This window comes from Semicossyphus pulcher, unplaced genomic scaffold (assembly GCF_022749685.1).
Source record: "Semicossyphus pulcher isolate SPU_LCO1_2020_fin unplaced genomic scaffold, fSemPul1.0.p SCAF_7, whole genome shotgun sequence".
Classification (NCBI taxonomy): Eukaryota; Metazoa; Chordata; class Actinopteri; order Labriformes; family Labridae; genus Semicossyphus; species Semicossyphus pulcher.
The window spans coordinates 24,257,525-24,280,483 of record NW_027211748.1 but is presented as its reverse complement, the minus strand read 5'-3'; the positions used below and the strand labels follow the sequence as shown (position 1 = coordinate 24,280,483).

At 41.8% G+C, this 22,959-nt stretch overlaps 1 protein-coding gene across 3 annotated transcripts in view; it reads right to left on the bottom strand.

Moving 5' to 3' along the window:
• Positions 1-22,959, bottom strand: part of ctnnd2b (catenin (cadherin-associated protein), delta 2b) — a 200,002-nt gene that overhangs the window by 2,702 nt on the left and 174,341 nt on the right. For all 3 annotated transcript variants that reach the window (XM_069684388.1, XM_069684389.1, XM_069684390.1), the window contains 7 exons: positions 17,815-17,988; positions 16,251-16,401; positions 11,474-11,723; positions 7,672-7,756; positions 7,404-7,530; positions 4,007-4,135; positions 2,235-2,311 (listed from right to left, as the gene is read on the bottom strand). In XM_069684388.1, coding sequence (XP_069540489.1) covers positions 2,235-2,311; positions 4,007-4,135; positions 7,404-7,530; positions 7,672-7,756; positions 11,474-11,723; positions 16,251-16,401; positions 17,815-17,988 — 993 coding nt within the window. The remainder of the gene's footprint in view (positions 1-2,234; positions 2,312-4,006; positions 4,136-7,403; positions 7,531-7,671; positions 7,757-11,473; positions 11,724-16,250; positions 16,402-17,814; positions 17,989-22,959) is intronic.

Below are 22,959 nucleotides of genomic sequence, written 5' to 3'. Positions count from 1 at the left end.
CAGCGGGCAATGACAGCGAGTGGTAGTAAAAATGTTAACCCAGACCTGAAGTCTACACACAAAAACCCAACAACAGGTTCAACACACCTGTTCAGAAAAGTCATCACTCTCCCTCCATCAACAAGCTTAAACAAGCAGCAATCATTTTGGAACAGTTCAGTTCTGGCTTTTATTCAAATAACTAATATATTATAATGTTTTAAAGCACAACGTCTACATTATTGATGGGTTTCTTAGTGCAGTTTGTTATGATAAGTCTGAGATGTTTGTGTGAACCATTTGTTCAGCCAGCTCTAGCAAACAAGAAGCATACATTAAAACGATCAGGGGTGAAGGCCTCTCATTGTTTGTGTTCATTGTTGTGCATTGCAGAGAGATTGCCAAGTCTTGACTTTAAAGGTACAACCAGCCTCGGCCAGCGCTGCCAGAGGGTATGACAAGTAATATTAAAGGGTTTTACTGGCAACAATGCAGAATCAAATGCCAGACCCTGAGAGCACTTCACTGCAGCATTCCTATAAAGCTGAATGGGTCTCTATAGAAGTTTATTGTGACCTTTTTGGTCTTCATAGTATTTTAATCCCCTTCAGTGTCACTATTAAATTCCAATGCAATAAAGAAAATAGTTCTGCCGCGATATTTTATCTCAATCTTGAAGTTTTATGGGGATACTACACAGCAGCTCCTTCTGTTGGAGAGGCAACAAAGGAAAGAGCCTGAAAGATAGACACATGGTTTCCCTGGTTGCCCACAACTACACGTTTATTTTAATAACATGTCTGCTTTTGGTGTTTTCATTTCTTCCCCTCTGTTAACATCTCTGCTTTGGACTTCTTCAGACAAATCGGTGACGTGTTGTGCTATTTGTCTAAGTACAGGAGCATGTGACGCGTGTGCATGCAGGGTTGTGACTTGTTTCAAAGGTGATGTTTACACTGTTCCTAAGGTGGCGAGCTTACATACATTAGTCAACTATAACTGACAACATGATCAAATGGTCTGACCTTATAAATAGTTTCATCATGTTGAGAATATTACACAGTATCCAGCTGAACATCAAGCTTTTAGGTTGTACAGGTATAAAGGCATTGAAGCCTTTATGTCTAATACTTTAGGGGAATTCACAAAGAATTAATTGCAGACGCTGATAGCTCCATAAATTGCACATCATTTGCACCCACTATCTGCTCTAAGGTCCGATTCACAGAGCAAATTGCACTGATGATATTGAATCAGGTTTAGCAGATCCGTGCAGTTTGCTCTTGTTTTGTGTCTGATTGTGGAGAGAAGCTGTCTGCACCTCCACTCTCTGCTGCACGCTGCTGCGCTCTCAGGCATCAGTTGAGCGCACACTGACAGATCTGAACTCCATGCACAGATCGATGATGAGCAGGGAGAGGAGGGGGCAGCTCTTTTAACAGTTTATTGTAAAGTTCAGGCTCGACAGGTGTCTTACTAGTACCAGTGCCAGTAGCACTCGTCCATATAATAATCCTCGTCCTACGTAACGGCTCCAGACCGTCTCCACACATTTGGACGAGGCTCATTTGCATAGAAAGGGGCCAAATTTGCCCCAAATGTTTGCATAATGACTCATTTAAATACACTCAAACAGCACCGGAGCACAGAGACGCTGTTTGCTCTGCTCTCACTTCGGGGTGCATTCAACCCTCTGCTTGTGCTTGGAGAATGAGCTGGAGTCTTTTTGTGTCATTCGGTTTAGCCGGCGCAAAAGCCGCGCAATCCTTTAGTCAATTACCCCGCTAAATTTTAGCTTTTGGTGGCTAATTCACTTTGTAGCTTCAAAGCAACCGGCAACTGACATTGACTTCTAAGGTGGAATGCTTCTCGATGCATGAGTTGAAGGTGTGAATGAATCAGGACGCCTTAAATGTCAACATGACTTTGACCAACTCATTTGTTTATAAGCTCTCTTGCTTGACACACAATTTACTGATGATTGGATCTTCAAGCACAAAAACTCTAAAAGTTTTAACTGGATTGTGTAAACTACAAATATTCTATTTCCTCACTTGTAGAAAAAAGTGTGAGAGCATTGTTGTGGTTCACTCTGGCAGCACTACACCTGTGTTTACATCCCAGATTATTGTATTTATTCACCACATAGAGTGAAAACTCATATTTCTCATTACATTATAAGGGGCACAGCTGTTGTCACATACGGGTGATGTGATTCTTAACATTTCGAACCCATGAAAAGAGACTTGTCGTACCTGATTATACTTCAGGTCATCAGTCGGCGACACGTATGCTCCTCTGAGTAGCGTGGAGGACCCACCGGTCATTTGACCTGCAGAGACGGACAGACAGAAAGCTGAATGTTTGCTGTGAAACATTTAAACAGATGTTACTGTTCAGGCAGAGCAGCGTGTGGAGGCTGGAAGTGTTATCAGGGAGACGTGACACATTTTTCATTAAGACTTAGAATTAAAATGACAATGATTAATGGTGATAAAGGCGGGCTTTGAACTCCATGTTTCCAACATAACTACCACTGTGAGTATGCAGACATGTACATGTGCTGAAACCCTCTCTAAAAACTTTGTTCGATCTATGTTTTTAATAAAATATAAATACATATGAACATTAAGTCCCCTGATTAGTGAGTGCTCTGCTTCAGTTGAAATTTAGTGGATGTTTTTCAGACACTCTTAAAACTGACTCTTGGTGGAAGTCTCTGTTCGTGTGCACAACATGAGCAGGTGATAATTAACAGGTTGACTTTCTTTAGAAAATAGATTTAACTCAATGTTACTGACAAACACAATACTGTCAACAGAATAGACATTTTTGGAAACATACTTACTCACAGTCTTGCTGACAGTTAGATGCATCTTAGTAAGAAGCTACAGCCATCAGCTTATTGGCTGAATTAAGTATAAAGATTGGAAACAGCTAGCGTGGCTCTGTCTTAAAGTCTTAAACAAAATCCAACCACACGCTCTCCTAAAGCTCATTAATAAAGATGTAACATCTTGTTTCATTGAGAAACTAACTAGTTGTTGTTTTCTGGAGGTTACCCAGATTGAGTCTCCAGGAACACAAGAAAAATCAACAAAAAACACAATTTCTTATTAAATTGAGATATCTCTTCTTTTTTCTTAAGAGTGTTTTTGGGCCATTTTTGCCTTTTAATTGGATAGGACAGCTGAAGAGAGACAGGACGTATGGGGAGAAGAGAGTGGGGGGATGACATGCAGCAAAGGGCCTGGGGCGGGAGTCAAACCTGCGGCCACTGCGCCGAGGACTGTAGCCTTAGTAAATGGGGCACCGGCTCTACTGACTGAGCTAAAACCGCGCCCTGATTTCTCTCGTTCGTATGAAAAGCTTTGAGCCGTATCCAGAGTGTGTGATGTGATTCTGGTGATCACAGTGTTTGTAAACCTGTATGTACTTGTTTTGTTTGTACACAAGACTTATGGCTGTCATGCGTAATTTTTGTGCAGTAGATGGGTATAAAAGCATGCCTTGTTGTTGTTTGTTTTGTATAAATCATGTATGCACTGCTGTTATTTATATGCAGCTCAGACTCTACCAGCCCCTGGTGGGTTTTGAGGCATATTAACATTCTCATGTAATTATATTCTTTTTCTTCTTAAATGACTTTTTTCTGTAAATATAATATCTAAGAAATATAATATATATATATATATGTATTTAATTCATGAGATGCACCCTGTTTGGAACAAGTAGATTTCTGATTGATGGATTCAGCCATGCTCGCTGTTTCTATTTGTTTCCAGCTTTGTGCTAAGCTATGCTAATACATAGCATGGCTCGAGCTGAAACTGTATGAGAGTAGCAGGATTTTCTTCTGTAACTCTTCTGCAGGAAAATGTTAAGTCTTTAAAATGTTCGTTATATTTGTACAACCCTCACTTACATGTGGTTGCTATTCATTCCAAAGCGCTACGTTAAGCTGTAAACACATCAGCAGTACTGAGGGACGTGTTTTTGTGTCGGACATGCAGTATGGGAGTCCTACCCGTCATGGCGTCCTTCCGGGATGTGTGCTCGCCCTTGTTGCCATGGTAACTGGCATTGCCAGTCGACTCGTAGTCTGCCTTCCTCTCCTTCAACGCCATCATCTCCCTGGGGGAAGCAGGGGCGCTCGCTACACACAAACAAACACGGGAAAGATCTTTAAGCCTCAATCCATTAATGACAGGAGTCAATAGGCAGTAGGTTTATTTAGGCTACACCAACATAAAACTGTAATCTGAGGTATTTACTTGCCTGAATCTGAACAAAGGCCCAGCACTCAGCGTGTTTCTTCTAACCGTCACGCTGTTTGCATTGTGACTGTGCGTATTGTGCCTTTACTAACAAATGAAGCTTTTTGACCCGGGTGTAATTTCAGAGAGGTAAACACTGAGTCATCCCTCCTCCCTGCATCTGCTTTTCTCTCCGTCTTCTTCTTCTGCATCTCTAGCCGCAGGTCACTCTCTCTCCTCCCGTATTTACTACATGTACTTACTTTACAACCTGCAACTCCTGCGGGCCGGTTAATCATTGCCTGTCTCGGCATTACTCACTTCAAAAGCAAAGCACAGTTGGGACAAAACGCTGGACAAAGGCGGGTTTGGTCGGATCGTTTCAAAGATAATCAGATCTACTTAGCCGTGTTGGCTGTTGATTCAGCGCCAAATGGCTCAGTATGACTTCCTCTAATATTCAAATCATAATCAGCAGCGTTTCACACAGAAGCTGCTGGCTGTGACGCGGCCTGCCAGCCTGTTTGTGCGGCTGCATCCGCCTCTTTGTCTCTCTTCTGTACATTTTAACAGAGTTAGCATTGATCCATACGCTCATTAGTGATCTGCTAATATCAGCAGTCTATTGTGATACTGGCACCAGCTCGGGCCGATCGTCCTCTGCCTGCTGCTGCTGCTGCTGCTGCGGGGAAATGTAAATGTACACATTTCAAAGGCTGTACACACACAATGGAACGATTTCTTTTGTGTGTGGAAAATTTCAACAGCAGTGGAATTGAACAAATGCCTTGATGGACCATCTGCTCACGCTATTGTAAACAGAGAAACAAAATAAAAGATGAAAAATTAGCCTCCAGACCAGAGTGTTTATCATTTCTCCGGCGTCAGCTGACAGCCTCATAAATCCAGCTACTGTGGAGTTTTTTTTCAATAAAGGTTGTCCCATTCAAATGCTCTCATATGCAATCATTTCATTTGGTTTAAATAGTGTATTGTGCAACCTCTCTTCCATGCTTTCAGACCTTCACCTGCAAAGCAATGGCCACAACATGACGGAGTCGTGTCTGAATGAGCACCTGACTCACTTCCACATGCGCAATTTCACTTCCTTTCAAAACGTCGTGCATCGTGCTGCAGGAAACTTGTATTGTTAGTTTCAGCTCACATTATGATAAACTGTCCCCATTTCTAACAATCTGGGCAAATGTAGTGATACTTTCCATCATTCATTTAAAAGTGTCTTTCCCCCAGCGCTGAGGGAAGGATGTTCCCATCGTGGATGTGATGGTAATACCAACCCACTAATGGTGCATTCCTCGCTGATTCCTTGTGCAGCTTCAAATGAAAAAGTAATGCGGGAGCTCTGACTCACTGCCGCGTGTATGCAAGAGAAATAATAATTGTCAAAATCAACCTGTTACTGGGATGGAGAATATAACAGGTCACAGGTGGAAAAGGATTTGGGCATACAGGTACATCTGTGTTACTTTGATTAAAGAACATGAGCCACAAACTATCAGATCAAATGTTGTTGTGTGGCTGGTCCAAAGAAATGTTGTTTTTCATATTATGAATAAAGCTTTGCAACCCTAACTAGGCGCGGGAGGCCTGTCAAGCTTTCAGAACAAGGAGAAATTCTGAAACAGTGTGCATATGGAATCTGCAAGTCGGACAGCAGATAAAGTTTAGAGGGGGGCGTCATACTTTTAGCTTTTCCGGAGCCAAAAACTGGAGAGCAGAGATGTCGGACATGGATTCAAAAATTGCAGAGGTCATCTCGTCTCCTCTTGCAATCCTGTCTGTCCTTCAGTAGGCAGTGACGTGGATTTTAGGGATGGCAAATGTCCTGGTTTCTGTTTGTAGTACTCTTGTAGTCCGAGTAATATAACAGTACGCAAGGAGATAAAAAGCAGGCGGGACGTCATGCGGCGTCATGACATCCCGTCTCCCATCAACGTGATCTGACGACGATTTAGCTTCTTATTAATCTCTATAAACAGACATCTGCAGCAAGTTCAGCTAACAATCCGTTCTAGGTCTAAAATTCAAGTTGAGATAAATTCCCTGACGCTGTCAAGACAGCCGTTCAGATTTCCCGATTTCCTCGAATGCATCAGACATGATCGCTCCAACCTCCGTTCAACAAACGAGCATTTTAAAAGTAGTTTTCTTCTCCTCTTTAGGACAGACCTGACAAAGCTTAATTTTTACTTCTTACTAATCTGCATCATGATGTTGAAATTGCGGCAAAGGTGAGACCTGTTAATTAAAGTCAATCCCAAGAAAGACGTTTTCTTTTTCTGTAAACAATGCAGCTTGCGGACAAGGAGGTCTTGACCGGAAGTCGTTGATCGCTAACCGCTGGCTACACGCCCGGCATGTTCACCGCAGTCCCCAGAGGCTACATCGTCGTCAGACTAAAGCCGAAGGGATCCAAGATCGGTTTGGTAGTAAAACCGAAAGCTCCTCCTTTAAGGACTACCTCTACTCCTGTACATCTCATATATGTTGATAATAAGTGAATCTCCCATCAATCTCGCTAGATTGGACCCTATAGCAGTTCCATAAATCTTCAAACAAAGCTCAGGCCTGAATTAAATCTTGTCACGTGAGGATAAAAGCTGCAGCATGATTTTATGTGCACACAGAAACAAGTCAGTTTACTAAACCAGGAAACGGTGGGACACAGAAATGAGCAAATGTTATGCTGTTGAGGGGAATCATCTATAAAAATAAGCTACCCTCACAATGATTAATGAGGGATTCAGTAATAACCATAAGTTTTACAATCCACTTCTGGAGTCATGAGGACATAACAATGAACTCTTCAACACAACACAAAGACCACATCTAACATGTTCTATTAGTATTCCTTATGTCAGACGTTTATGGGGGAACCATTGACATAGATTCGGTCAATAATAATCAGAGGATGTTAAGTCCTTGGAAAGCTAATCAAACTCTATTTCTACCGGGACACGGTTGAAAAGTTCTGTAAGGTGCCGGGATTTTACAGACAGCTGAGTAATTTGTTGGTGGCGGCCATCATGTGAAGGTTAAAGCAGACTTCAGCGGTATCGGAGCTGTGCTTGTCTGACTGAACTGTACTGATGGAAAGAGTGATAGAGGACAAAAAGAAAGACAGGAGGGAGGAGGGGGTGGACGCACCTGATCGATTGTTGGGTGAAGTCCGCACGGGAGAGATGGACGGCGTGCGAGAGGAAGAGTAAGGTCGCTGTCTGTCTCTCTCTATTGTAGACGAAGAGCCCACAAAATGGTACTGGGAGTAGCCGTCCTGAAGAAGAGGCGAGAAGAAAGACAAGTTGATTTGATGCTACGATGCTTACTTTGCTTCCAATCTGCCAGTAATATTAAACTAAAACACCAGCATGGCAGGTATTTCCAACCAGAGCACAGTCATCCATGCAGACTTTACCTTCTTGTAGAGGCTGCGGAGGTCTCTGTACTGCCACATGCTGTTCAAGACTTGAGATGCTGCTTTCACCACCTTAGGACTATGTCTGGGAATTCAGCAGAGGAAAAAACACATACAGAATAAAGCTCGACTGTCCTTTGTTTCGTGCTAGTGGGAGCAAAAAACATCACAATGCAGAATAATGCAGACACATTAAACAGAGACAGGAAGCTAGTTTGTAAAGCATCATCTCAGAGCTGTCTCCACAGAGGATACGACCAAAGGTGAAGATTGAAAATATGGAGCTTAAATTGGCCTAATTGCATAATTCCTTTGTTGTTTGATTGATTGGCCAATATTTCATTTTGCATCTTCCAGGTTTGACTAATGGCCTCAGCTGTTATTGGCTCATATGGCCTTATCAGCGCTTTGGAAATTAAACTTTGTTTCTTCAAGCCATTTGGATAAATGTTATTGTTAAGTTGTGTGGCTGCATATTCTGCCACTACGTTGGTGCAAAGCAGGGAAACTAAAAACATCCTTTGACAAAGAAGAAACTGGTGTTGTAAAGATAAATACAGCCAATGCCTCTTAACAACGAAAAGAAATATAGCGTAAAAATGTGTACCTAATGTAATTTCTATAAAAGCAGCTTCATAAATTTGTAGTAACAACAAAACAGAGCTAACAGCTAACATGATGACATAGCTCAAATAGTTAAAGCTGAGGCTACATTTAATTTAATTTGATTCATTTTTCATTGATTAAGTTTTTTTTCAAATTAAAAGTATCCTGATACATCAGTTAGTTAGTCCACATAATTCAAAGAGGCAATTGCTAAAGTCCAAATATTGACGGACAAAAAACCTTTCAGAAGCGGCCATCTTAGCTTTTGACTCGGGTGGAATTAAAGTGATAATCTTGAAGATTTTCATTTAAATAAAAGTCTGCTAAGTCCCTATCTATCGGCGAATGAGGTAACACAATGGTGATTGAGCCTATGGCCCACTGATGAAAGCCTTTACATTTGCAGTATTACAGACTGGGTGTCTGGTGCGACTTTATTGGAAAAAATCACAAGCAGCGCCCAGTTAGTGATGCGTTTTCCATCACCCAGCAGTGGTTGGTCTGCCAGTGAGGGTAGGCAGAGCTAAACAGTAATCTACTATGGCTGAACAAACAAAGAAAAGATGGATGACTACAGATACAACTTCAACAAGAAGTGAAAATCCAAAGAAAAAGAAACAAATTTGACGCTTTGGTCCTTAAATAATCAAAGAGAAGATTATTTATATATTTGTTGGTAGAAACTATATTTTCCAAAAGCATTTCTTGAAAACTCCCGAATGAAAGATATTATGAAGGCTCTATTTCAATGATTATTTTTGGAAAACAGTCTTAAAGGTAAAAAAAATATGTTTTAGTGCTCTCTGCCTTGTAATGGGAAAGATAAGGGGACAATATTAATGGAGCTTAGTCACAGTTGAGGTTTAAATTGCAGATGATCTAAGACACAACATTTTGCTTTGGACTGAGCATGTTGCCCCTCTTGCTCATGTTTGCCCCATGTTTCCTGTCTGTGACCTGTCATAATAAAGGCACCATGCCAAACAAATGTAGTGTGCAGGCAGACAGACGGGACAAACTTCTTTTGGACCTCATTTTCTGTTGACTGTTTTGACTGCTGACTCATAGCTCTAAAACAAGCACACATCCTCTCTATCTTTACTCTCACCCCCCTCCTGCGTCACCCCTGTGTGTCTGCTGCATGATCTCTTCACTCTGTCTCACCCTTTCTTCATCACAGCCATTTTAAAGCCACTCCTTTGTCCACTGGACTGATGAATGTGTCCCTTCTTGTTCTACTCCACCAATCAACCTTCTAATCTTCATGTTTAAATACTCTCCCTCTCTCTTCACCCCCGTATACCGTGCATCACGCTGTAACACCTGCTTGCTATGTGCTTTGCTAATGAGCAAATAATCAAAAGTATCCTTCTTATAGAACAGCAGGCAGCCTGATTAGCATTAATATGTGTGCATCCCAAAATCAACATTCAGAAATATGGAGACAATTAAACACAGATTATCTCCAGCTGTACATTCTGAGATGAGGTGACTCTGGAGCAGGAGTCTGTGTCTCTATTCTGTGTGATCGGGCCTGTAGGCCGATGTGCAAAGTTTTTTTTAAAGAAACAGGATCATCTTAAAAACGTCCAATGGCAGAGATTACAATTTGTTTGGCTGCAACTTCAGTTTCCAACTCTTGATAAATTCAGCAGTGTTTTGATTCTTACTACAAGGATAATCAAGATGTGCCCAATCAAGATTGTTACTCCAGGTGTTCGACAACATTACAGAAATGATCCCTTTAAAGAGTAAGATTATTTTTGTGTAACCAGAAGCAGAAGTCTCGCTCAAGGCGAAGTCTCGCTCTGAAATCTCGTGGGTGGTGAGGTGTGAACAGGACGCTGGAAGCGTGAGTTAGAGTTGGAGAGATTTTGGTGAGATTGTTGTGTTGGTGTACAGAAAGCGTAGGTTAGTGTATTTGTTTTATCCTCCTCTGCCTGTTGCCCCCCTCTCTCTCTCTCCTTTGTTCTCTCTTCAATTTCTATGAGCTCTTTGTCCGTATACTCAAATAAGTAGGGATGGCCATCGATGGCCTCATCTTCATCGTCGACATCAGGTAAATATTCAGCCATGGCTTTTGAAATATATTCCTGCTGGCAGACCTCTAGTAATGATCCACTCCTTAGAAACACTGCATCCTCTGGGTCTTAATGAGAATTTTGACATGAGTGTTTTGTTATGAATAAACTGTAATAGATTTTATATGTTCTATTTCTTCTGATGGCTGTAGCCTGAAGCATAGCATATATCTCTAGTGCTACATGTTCAATCTTTTTGTATGTATTATGAACTTTGTATTTTCGACATACTTAGTGTTTCTTAACTGTCTCTATAGACAGTGTCTTTAACTTGTAGTCCATTATACTTAGGACTACAATCCCCCTGATGCTCAACTGATAGACACAAGTGTTCTGCATTGAGGCTAATGAAGTGATGTTCCCTTGTACACTGCTGCATTCACTTGTTACCTGTTCATGCCATGAAGAAGGTCTCTGACCGAAAGCTTGCTAATTTTTACGATTTTTGCATTTGAGTGTGCCCGCTTTCTTAATTTACCACTTTTAGCTCCAGCACCTCAATCAAGTTTGATACCGGGTGAGTGGTGTTTTTTTCTTTTTGAGTCCTCTACATAAACTAATCCTCTCTCCAACTTAGAACTCACGTTTCCACTGTCCTATTCAGGTAACATCTCACCACCCACGTGATTTCAGAGCGAGACTTCTCCTTGAGTGAGACTTCTGTTTCTGGTTACACAAACAGGATCTTACTCTTAAAAAAAAGGACGATCTTTGTGGGGATCATTTCTGTAATGTTGTCGGACACCTAGAGGAGCAATCTGAGCCTGTCAGTGGCAATAACAAGCACTTTTAGTGGACGTACTTTGATCAGGAGCAGTTGTCCCAGGGGATTATGTTACAGCCATTGCTGCCATATCACGGTCACAGCGGAGGACATCTACTGGACTGATTCCGAAAGTTTTTGTTCCTTTGAGTCATTTCGACACCCAAATTTGTAAAAAATAGGGCCCGGGCTTAAAAATACAGAACTTCTCCTTTAAGTCACATTCAAAATATTGATTGTCTAAAATGATCCCCTTGGTGTTTTTTTTCAAATGACTGTAAAATAGTTTCCACCTCATCTCCACCTTTCTTTCCCCCTCTTCCACCTGACATCATCTTTCCATTCGGCTTACTTGTCTCCTTTGCTGCGGGCGACGCCGATGAGCTTCTCGATGCCGCCGGCGTCCCTCAGGGCCTTGGTGTTCTCCATGTTCTTGGTGATGACCTCGTGCAGCGCGCAGCAGATAGCCGTGATGGTGTCGTCCGACATGGTCTTCCCCACCAGGATGCTGGCGTTGCTGCCTCCGCCTCCCCCACCGCTCGTGTTGTTGTTGTTGCTGCCTCCGGGCAAACGGTGCACAAGGTCCCTCATGGCATATTTACCTGTTGGCATGGTGCAGAAGAGTGACAGGGTGGGTGGGAAAGGGGGGGATAATGTAGGTTAAAGTTGCAAAAGGAGATGAAGGAAAGACGGTTTGAGCTTTTGTTATCAGTATAATATGTTGTATGTTTTTGGCTGGGTTGGACTTTTAAAAGAGCAGCTCCGGTCATGTTTTAAGACATAGGAAAACGCTACGTTTCTCCTTTCATAAAATTACAGCCAAAAACAAAACACGTCTCTGCCATCGTTTAGTGGCAACTTGTTGAAACTTAGCTCGCTTGAAATGTAGTAATTAGTAGTAGTAACGTTAACATTAGTAGTCAGTAGTGACTTTGCAAAAATTACGATGACGGTTACAGCTGGCTCGCGCATCGCCTAAGTGGTTGCCATCGGTTACACATAATGATATGCAGAGCATCACCGTGTTCATTAACGGGATTGGCTCCTTAGGTTTGTGACGTCTAAAACCTGCCAATCTGAAAACGTGTTGTTCAGCCTGTCCTTGGTACACTGCAGTTTAAAAGCAGACAGGCCCAGCCATGGAGATGACTGCTGATGTTGTCCCTGATATGTCTTGTAGCACATGAAGAACACCACATGGAGATGTTTACAAGGTGAAACACTTGATTTTCACTGGAGGGGGGCATTTAAACATTTGCATAAAAACAACCCTGTGATTGACAGTCCGGGGTGTAACCCCACCTCTCGCCCAGTGACAGCTGGGATAATCCCTATGCGACCCTTAAATGGATAAACGGTATAGCTAATGGATGGATGGATGAATATAAAACGGTTAAAAAGTTAAGATAGTAAACAACAACTTGTTCTAATATCTATTTTCTACTTTCCTTACTAGTAAAATAAGTCGGTAGCATTAATGCAGACTATAGCTGAGGTGCAAACAACCACAAGTGAGTGACAATGACCTGCTCTTTGGAGAGAAGCAAAGTAACTTGTACCTAAAAATGTGTGTAAGTACTATTTTCAGATTTTCTATTTTCTACATTAAATGTAGCTTCATTACTCTAAAGCTACCCCTCAGAGAAATATAGCAACCTAAGCTACTGCAACACGGCACAAGTAGCTAGCTACTTTAAAGCTGTTTTCATATACAATGCTATTATTATGGTATTCTATTTGGGTTGCTCTGTACTAAAATTAATAGCTATAGCTACATACAGGAAAATATTTTGTTTCTTTTTGTTTTTTTTTAGTATAGAAAGAAACTTTATTGCCTTATGATAGTGTAAGTTGAACAACTGGCTCACTTTGCCACCATTTTGGAGATAATAAAACAATTCTGGTTAACCTTTGGCTAACTGATTAACATGGTTTTAAACCATAGCAAATCACCAATGACACCTAGTTTTTACGTAGTTGTCATTTAACTGAAACTGTTATATATGGTAAAAATGTGTGTAAGCATAAAACTAAGTCCTTCTCCTGTGTGCTTCTCTTCATCATTGCCAGAAAGAAAGGATGGATGCTTCCTGAAAGTAGCTTAAATGACAGAGAGTTGCCCAGAAACATGAGGTGGCTCACCTTGCCCGACTCTCCCCTAATCCAAACATTTGAGCTTTTCTACAGTCGCCTCAGTTTCTGTGCCCCTCTTCTCCTCTGTGTTCTGTGGTTAGCTCTTGGCAAGTTGCTAACTGGTGCTTACAGACTACACTGGTGATGGCTAACTTAGTAGGGGTTGGTTGTGTTAGCTTATTCACTGGAAATCATCTGAGTGAGTGTTCCTGGGTGAAGTAAACTCACAAGCTGTCCCCAGCAGCAGAGACGTCGCATGCATCTGCTGAAAGATTAGACAGTGATGTCACCGTCATATGGAAGTACCACTGTCTTCTACACCAGTAGGGCCTACACATCTGTGTATGCGGTGAAGTCATACACTGATCCTAAACAGTTATATTTCAGACTGCAGCAGAGCGCTCCGTGCGTTGCAACTTTGTTGTAGGAGAATGGATATGTCACGAGTTATTCTAGTTTAGTTATGTTTTTGATTTGTTTTTCGGGGTTCAGATATTGTTTGCTGTTTTACCTGGTCACTTTGTCTCTTGTCATGACTTCTCATTGTTTAGTTTTATAATTAGTTAATTCTGTGTTCTTGTCAGTATTTAGTTTAGTTTAGTATTTCACTAGTGTCTTTTTGGTTAGATCATTTCCTGTTTTACTTTGTCACCTTGTCTCTCCACTTCCTGCCTTTGTGTTTCCCGCTTGTTTGATGTTGTGCCTTGCCCTGATTGTTTTCACCTGCCCCTTGATTGTCTCACCTGTGTCTGATTAGCCTCACCTCCTAAGTTTATTTAGTCTCTGTGCTGGTTCATTGTCTTTGTCGTGTTTCCTGTGGACTTTTGTCGCTCTTTCTTGTGATGGATTTACCCGTTTCCTTGTTGCTCCCGTGTGTTTTGGTTTTTTCCCTTTAGATTATTTTGTTACCTGGACTCTCAATCAGTAAGCCTTTTGTTTTGCCTTCTGCCTTTTTGTTTAAATAAATACATATCCAAGTCTGCATCTGGGTCCTGAACCTTCTTGTTTCAACTGAAACCTTGACAGTAACTTGTGTGGATGCTACCGAACTACTGAATAAAACAAAAAGCGAAGCTACTGAAAAGCTATTTGATTCGTTAAACGAGGACGAGACGCTACCACCAAGCTACGGAGAAATGTTAGTTAAACTACTTATGCCGCTATTTGTAGCGCTGTTACTGCCCAACACTGGATATACACACGTCTTTACTGTAGCTACTGTTCTAGTGATGTAGAAAACAGTCAGCAGAAATAAAGTTGAAGAAAAGAGTAAAACTGTCTCTAATACAAACAGATCAAGTTGATACATTTTTCAGTTCAGCTCTAAAAACAATTCTCTCCAGATAATGAAAGTAATTCACACATATAAACCGGCTTATTACAGAAAGTTATCAAAAATGATTGTACTATGCAAACAGCTTAATTTAAATATTGTCGTACACTTTGCAATATTACTTTCAAACACTGAAAATGAGGCTCTCAATCATGTTTGTATCGCTGCAGCAATATAAAAGAACAGTTGGCTCACAGCGGACCTTTATGTGCACACAGCACTGGTGTGTACTGCTGAAAGCTCGAGGACACAACTACACAATGTGTTCTGTCTACAACGCAATCTCATCATGTTAACACAACACACGCAGGGCAGGATCATTTGTCCTAACATAATATACATGGCAGCGGGATACGTTTAAATTGACATTACAACCTACAGACACTATACACACGGATGGTTGCATTCACGTACTTAGACAGCACACACACTGACGCGGCTCAGATAAGGGCTTCGAGCACCAGACAGAGTAAGTGGAAGCAGGCATGATGTTGTTGCTATGAGGACCGGCAGAAAAGCAGGGTGTGTTGCAGACATCAGTCTCAGTCTCCAAAGGAAAATCAGGCATCAAACGATCAGTCAGAGACGTTACTCTCTGCTTCGAGGAGGAAACGGTCTGAATAACTGCATGCATATTATAAACACTCTGACAAATCCACAAGGCCACTGCCAGTTAGCCATTACAACAGCCTCTACACAAAACACATCTTAAAGCTCTGAAGAAAAAAAATACTGATAAACATGTCTAATTAAACAAGCATCATATTTATCATTAAAGCAAGTGGGTCAAGATAACTGCGCTTGTTTTCAGCATCATTATCTCTAATTAAGCACACGACTCACATTGTATCAAATTAAATCCTTAAATAAAGTTGGATTGATTTGAAAAATATGCATTAAAGGGATAGTTTGGTTTGTTTGAAGTGGGATTGTATGAGGTACTTATCAATAGGAAGTGTACTAGGTACAGTAGATAACAGTCAGCACGGCCCCTGTTAGGAGAAGCCGACCGGAGTTCCTACATGGAAGCTAAAGCCGCTTTCCTGCTGGTCAAAAAAACACCTGCTGACACCTGGCTTTTTTTGCTTAATGGGACAGGTTACAATCGGCATCTGTAATTTTCTCCTCGGCTCTGATCAGCATTGATGGGAACACAAAACCCCTGTTGACACGCTAATCTCTGCCCCCTTTCCGGTGCGATGCCATGCTCCGTCGGTAACTTCTGCTACTCCTTGTCATCTCAGCTACAAATTTTGCCCATCTCCGTCCAAGCAGCGCTCGAACATCGTTCCAAATTTGTCAGCACAGTGTTTGATAAACAGACTGAATGAGTAATAGATACAATAAAGACGTAACCACGTATCATCTTCACTGTTTACTAACCCTGTCTCCGGCGCGTTTGTGACATCAGACGGTGACGCAGCAGAAAAGAGATCGAAAGGAGAATACTTCACTGGCAATGGGAAATCTATAAGCGGGTCTTCACTGGTCTGAAAAACCTGCATCAACGCGCAAAGCACCGCTGCAGACAGGGTCAGGAGTACCACCTACTTTAGCCACTTAAAAGAGTCTATCCCTTTAAGCCATTGGAAGATGGTTTTGTTGTAAGTATCTCTGTATAACTTTATGTTTGTGGTTCTGTTTGTTGTAAAGAACAACTCACCGATGAGCTCCTTGTTCCTGATGTCCAGGGCCATGTTTCTCAGCGCAGTGGCCACAGCACAAACCACGCGGTCGTTGTCTATCCTCAGCAACTCCACCAGGATAGGGAGGCCCTTCTCCTTACGCACCGCAGCACGGATATATACGGACCACTGTGCAGAAAGAAGGGACCAGACATTAGTTAAAATTCCTTTTCCTATTACTTCAGTTGTAGTCTGATTCATCCTCTTACTGAAGTACTACATTTACTACATCTTAACTGTAATCCAACATGGTCTCTTTCTTGTCAAAGGTAGTGGGTGATAACTTAATGCTGTTTGTGCACTGTGTTGTCACAAACCAAAGTGCTGTCGATCAAGTTTACTGACAAAATTCAGTCATTTTATATGATTTAATCTAAAGTAGTCAAATATTAAAGGCCCATTGCTAGTTAGCTGAGGCTATAAATGCTGTAGTGTGTGGCATCGGTTTACTTGCTTCATAGTTGTCCCCAGTGGTTTAAAGTAACTAAGTATTTTCTCGGAGTATCTGTACTTTACTTAAGTTTTTACATTTCTGACAACTTCTACTTTTACTCCACATTTATGATGACAAATGATCTTACATGATGAAGATGTGTTCTGAATGTAAATAAGGGGCCCAGAGTGCATAAATAAAGACTGATTATCCAAAAAAGACCTTGTTTTTCTTATCCACCTTATTCCTAGCCCCCATGATCCTTTGCGTGAATTATGGGTGTGACTTCCACTGCCGCGTCTGTCACCGAACTGGAACCGGCGTTTTCCATGGTAACGGCTAACGCTTACCCTCTTTTCTGAAGCGATCGGGAGAAAGAACACCTCAGACGGTATAATGTTATCATTCTGCTGCCTTCTACTATCGAGGGATGGGACGTGCACTAGCATATTTAGCTACTTCATTGACTCCATTGCTACGAACGGTGAAGCTATGAACAATCTGAAAAGCTCTGAGGCGTATCAGTAGGGAGGTGGGAAGCGACCTCAAGGAACTCAAAGCAGACATAGAGCGTAGCCACATCACCGGGCCTGGGTGTTAGTTTGAGCGACAGGTGGAATACAAACAGCTGGGTGCTCATGTGTTGCAGGACCGGGCCAATCTTGCAGCTGTTGTCGAATAACTAGCTTACTACAACTTCCGCTATTGCACCGGAAGTTGTACCAATTTTATCTACAACAGCGCCCCTAAGAATAAGGTGGATAGTGAATCCATTTTTGAAAGTGGTTTAAGGATACTCAAGTAATATTAGAATAGCTGACTTTTACTTCCACCAAAGTCAGTTTTACCAAGTGAGTTTTTTAATAGAGTTACACAACGAAGTATTGATTTCAGAGACCCGTCCAACATGCATGCATGAGGTTATTGTAAAGAGCAAGTAAGTAAGGGTTGCTCTCTCACGGCACCATATTGCAAGAATATGACAGGCCGTTAAAGTTATCTTTTTTTTTTTTGCCAAAATAAAAAAACACTGTTTGGCGCCCACTGGAAATATGAAGCACTTCTCCAGATGCCTCTTAGTATCTCAGGGATATCGGCACAGTCCTTACCTTCCAGCTGCCAGCAGCCAGGTTCTGCAGAGCCCCAGCTGCTCCCTCCAGGGTGTCTGGGTTGGAGCACTCAGACAGCAGTGTGAGGTAAGGCTTGACGATGGTGGGGTGCCATAACATCTGGATGCCTTTCGGGGGCTCCGCCAAGTCTGGAAATGGGCCGACGCCATCCCACTGCGGAAGATGAGACACAATTCAGAATAAAACAGGATTTTGAATTCTGTGAGAGGCGAGGTTTGACAGCGGAAGGGTGCCAGCGTGGTCCCTCAGGCGAGAGCAGGGAAGGAGGGAGACAGATTTACTATTCATAAGCAGGGTATAAATAAGGTGGCATTCATCTATTTTTGCATTTTGTTTTTCTGATCTCCTCTGTAATTGAAATCTGACATTTCCTCCTGATGCATTTTCAAAAATTCACACACACACAAACACACACACACACATACCGTGCATCAACAATTACTGTGCAAGCGTGGAGTAAGGAATACAGGACATTTCTCAGTGACACTGCAATACTATCCACACAGATGTGGTATTGACTTGTGTTTTGATCAGTAGGTGCATTATTAAAAAAATAAAAATGTTTAATGTCTTTTTAATCAGTATTTAAAAAGGATATGTTGGGATTATGTGATAATAACTTTCCTATTTGGCTAATTTCTATGGTCTAAATTAATGATACTGAAGAATGCAGATAACGTTGTATGGGGGTCATCAATTCCAGGTTGAAACATGGACCAAAAATGTTCAAGAGACAGTGTTTTCAAACAATCTATGCAGCTAATGTTAGCTTAATTAGCGAGCTAGCTACAACTATAAAACTCTGCTAGTGTCATTTGTCAGTTCAGCAGAAAAAAGATGCCGGTTTGACAAAAGGGGTGACAGGAGAAGAAACATTAATTAAGGCAGAGTAAGTTACATTTTAAACAATAGTGTGGGTCTCATCATAAAGTGAAACTACCGAAGACAACTAACGCAGGAGGCTAACGCAAACTAAATTAGCTAGCTTACTGCAACTTATAAACTATAAAAAAAGATAGAAGCCTGTAAAACAAGAAGCCTGTTTTTGTTGCCACTGTCTGCAATCAAGGAACCATTGTTTCAGAAATCACTACTTGTTTTGATGGTCATAACGACTGTTATCATCAATGAAAACTGCATGTCTGCCATGTGAGGATGAAAGGTTTGAAAGGTGTATCAAACAGTAATTAAGGAAGTCTGTTACCATATTTTCCTCTGACGTCTAGCTCATGGGAGGAAGCCCAAAAGCTGTACTGCTGCGTTCCAAGTTAAACATAAGGATTCTGACAAAACGTTATCATCTCCCTGCTTTCAATTGATCTGCAACTTAAAGGAGCAATAATATTTGAAATTGGCGCCATAGCTGTAGAGAAAGTTGTACAAACAGCTTGTGGTTTCGCCCATTCTACATTCCTACAACACCCAGCATGCATTGCGCCCCTCCCTCTGAAAGGAACGGCCCAGCAAGAGACGCTGGAGTGAAATACTACCGTTTTCGCTGCAGGCAGTGGCTTAGAGCGGGACAGAATCCAAAAAACAACGAGAATATACCGGTGGATCGTCTAAAGAATCTTCGGGTCTGCAGGCTACATTTCAAACCAGACATGACATCAGTAGCTCAATAGCTATAAAAGAAAACCATTTTCCCTATTGGACACCCCCAAAAACAAACTGCGTCTTATATTCTGGAGTTCTGGAGTCTGAAGTTGAAGTGGCCCACTTTCCCACATTACTTTATCTATTGTCTTTTCCGTGGCTGATTTGTCCGGATGCTGTGAAACGATAACGATTCGGCAGAAGTGTGTTTGATTTGCAAACCTGGAACACAGCAGTACAATATCACCACAGCTTTTTAGCCTTCCACGCTGAGTGTGACGACAGAGGGAAATGGCCGCTGTGTGGATGTGGTGAACAGACACAAATGTAAAGTTTTCTGAACATGATAGCCATGTGATTATACTATATTATACTATTCTTCTTTGTGAGGCATTACAATCTTTGTTTGGCTTTATGTCTGTATCTCATGAGTCCTTGTAGGTTTAGAGTCCTGCCTGTACAGTTTATGTGATTACGATATGTTGATGTAGCATATAGTGTCATCACATATTATCCTCCCTCCATCTGCAGTGATGTAATCTCACATGACATATTGCACACAAAACGCATAATAAAGTCTAATTGTCTGTCTTTACTTCCGTTTCCTTTTGGCGTTATTATTACACTTCTTCCTCTTTCCCCCCCTCCTCTCCCATCCTTTTGTATTTCCCAGCCTCCTCCCTTTACTCCACTTTCCCTCACTCTATCTTAATATCTCCTCCCCACCAACATATCCTTTCCCCCTTTCCTCTTCTCTCCTCCTCTCTCCTCTAATTACCCTGCAGTTGATAGAGTTTTGCCCTCTTCAACAAGCTCCCAAATCGCTACTTCATGGTAATCATCCACAGCTGCACTGGAGTGGAGACAGACAGATAAAGGGAAGGGGGGAGGGGGGTCACATGTTATTATGATGGAGAGGTTATGATTTGTCCCTTTACAATCTGATCTCAGAGTTAGTTTTAGTATCCTTCATCTCCACGGTTCTGCCTGGATACACTAAAAGTTCGCTCAGAATTCGCTCGACAAATGGAAGTCAAAGGCCTGGCTCATTACTACCATTTTTAAGGCTTCTCTCTAGCTTTTCTAGAAATGAAAGAGGGAAAAAAAAAAGCAAGCAGGGCTAATGAGCAATTCACCCACTCTGATCCACCGGAAGTGTCGGGTTTTCAATCTCCGCAGCCTCACTAGAAGTTGTAAAAGACGTCTCCCACTCAACCAGAATGTGATGCTGATTGCTTATTAGCATGACAAGAGGTTAGAGCCTACTCAAAAGCAGCCGTTAGGTTTCTGCCAACTCTACAGCTAAAAGGGCGCTAATTTCTAACTCAACAGAGGATGAAACTCTTCCCCTTTACCACAGATGGACAGACCCTGAAATCCAGAGGGATGAACTAAATCTGCCTGATAGCCTTAGTTGTGAGTGCAGGTAGGTACAATTTTATCGTTAAGATCGTCAACATTTTAATGGTACTCTTATCGATACTGCTTAACGATCCGGTACTTTAACGGTATTCTTATCGGTTCGGTTATCGGAGAAAAAAATGAGAACAGATTTTAAAATTATTTACAGCAAAAGAAACAGCAATGTTTAGAACAGATTATTATAGTAGACTATTATAGACTCCAGTGTCGTGAGGATGGAAATATAAAACAAATTTGGCTGGCTGGTAGTGGGCGGGGCTTATCAATCAACCCGGTTCATCACGTGCACTAAGTTTGCTGGGTAACAGCCGCTTCAGACAGATGTTTGGACAGATCGCTCGTGTTTCCGAACTTACAAGCAAAAGTGTTGTTGGACTTGTGGCAACGAGCATTGTCGGCATGTTTAGTTCTTTCCGCCGTCGCTACGAGCAGGATCTCTTGTGTGTGCGCGCTCATGTGTATGTGTGTGAGAGAGAGAGAGAGAGAGAGAGAGAGAGAGCCGCCCCCGCCCCTCGCACACAGGCTCGGTGAGAGATCTCTCTCTTCTGGATTGGGATATGCGTCATACACGAATGTCTTAATCTTATTACAGATTAGAAACAGTTGCTTGATTAAATGTGCAAGATAATATTTTTTGTAGCAATAATAAACAGGAAATTAATTTCATTCCTTTCTCCAGTACCGAAAGCAACGTCAGAAGTTCATCAATACTGCGGTATTTCATAATTCAGCCCTGGGGACCGTTTAATACCGGGTTTCGGTACCCATCCTTACAGGTAGGTACAGAAAGTTAAACACAGCATCGCCGGTGCAGCTTTGATCTCCTCATCCTGCTGTGTAAAAACCTTGTGGCATGTGTGAATGACATTGAACAGCACAAAAAAAAAACACAGTATTAAGAAGACACATATTTGTATCACATCATTAAGCTTTTCTCAAAACATGTAGCTATGAGTCATCTTAGTCTGGGGAACCAAAATAATCCAGGTGGTAGGTGAATATCAGTAGTCGACGAGGAAAACAAGTCGGGCTCAAACATCATGAATATCAAAGAAAAATGTGGTGCATTCATAAATATTCATTTGAGAGTAGAGATAGTGTGAACTCAGGAGGAACTAAGCAAATACTCCTGAAGTGAAAACAGCAGCGAGCTGCATCACCAAATGAGATACTGGATACTGCAGGTGCACATAAAAACAGTGACACCTGCTCTGACAGAAGACAGGGGAAAAATGACACAAAAGGTTGTGATGGTGTGTTATTCACATAGTATTAGCATGGGTATTATCTGGTTATATGTTATAATAACATAGCTCATTGGGCATTTTAATTCCATGCATGTCCATAACCTAATTCTCTCCTGACAAATTACCCTGCGCTAAGTCCCGCCCCCCTTGGCTACTGTTGCTACGCCTGTCAAGCTTTCGCACCAGCATGTATATATTATGGCATTTTCAACTGTAACACTGAGAGATAGTTAGCAAATTTCTGGACAAATTGTTCCCAAATATAAGCGCGTCAGAATATTGCTTGCATATCGTCATACCTAAATTTGCCACAACAATGGCACAAACCAAGAGGTGGTAAAATAAAGCCTGTGCCGATATAATCGGTGGCGGTGGCGAAAGATCACAAGCGGAAACCAGTTGACTGTCTCCCACAATTTTTAATCCATGTTGACATCTCTCCTCTTGAGATTTTGGTTTCGGAAAAACCAAAAATATGACACCGTGCAGAAAAATCAAGCATGCATCCATCTGTAAAAACATCAGTTGGGAGCCTTTTTACAGAAACGGACGTAACAAATGTTTTGCAGCCTTGCAATCACGTGTGGGGTATAATCTCAGACAATACGAGTAAAACACAGGCTGCATTCTATCCTCTCTGCTGTTCCCCCTGTACACCAACAGCTGCACCATCAGTCATCAGTCTGTAAAGCTCCTGAAGTTTGTGGTAGTCACCCCCCTCATTGTACTCATCTCTGGTGGGGATGAGTCTGCCTACAGGTGGGAGATTGACCATCTGGTGACCTGGTGCGGTGAGAACAACCTGGAGCTTAATGCAGTGGAGATGGTTGTGGGTTTTAGGAAGAAAGCAGCAACACCC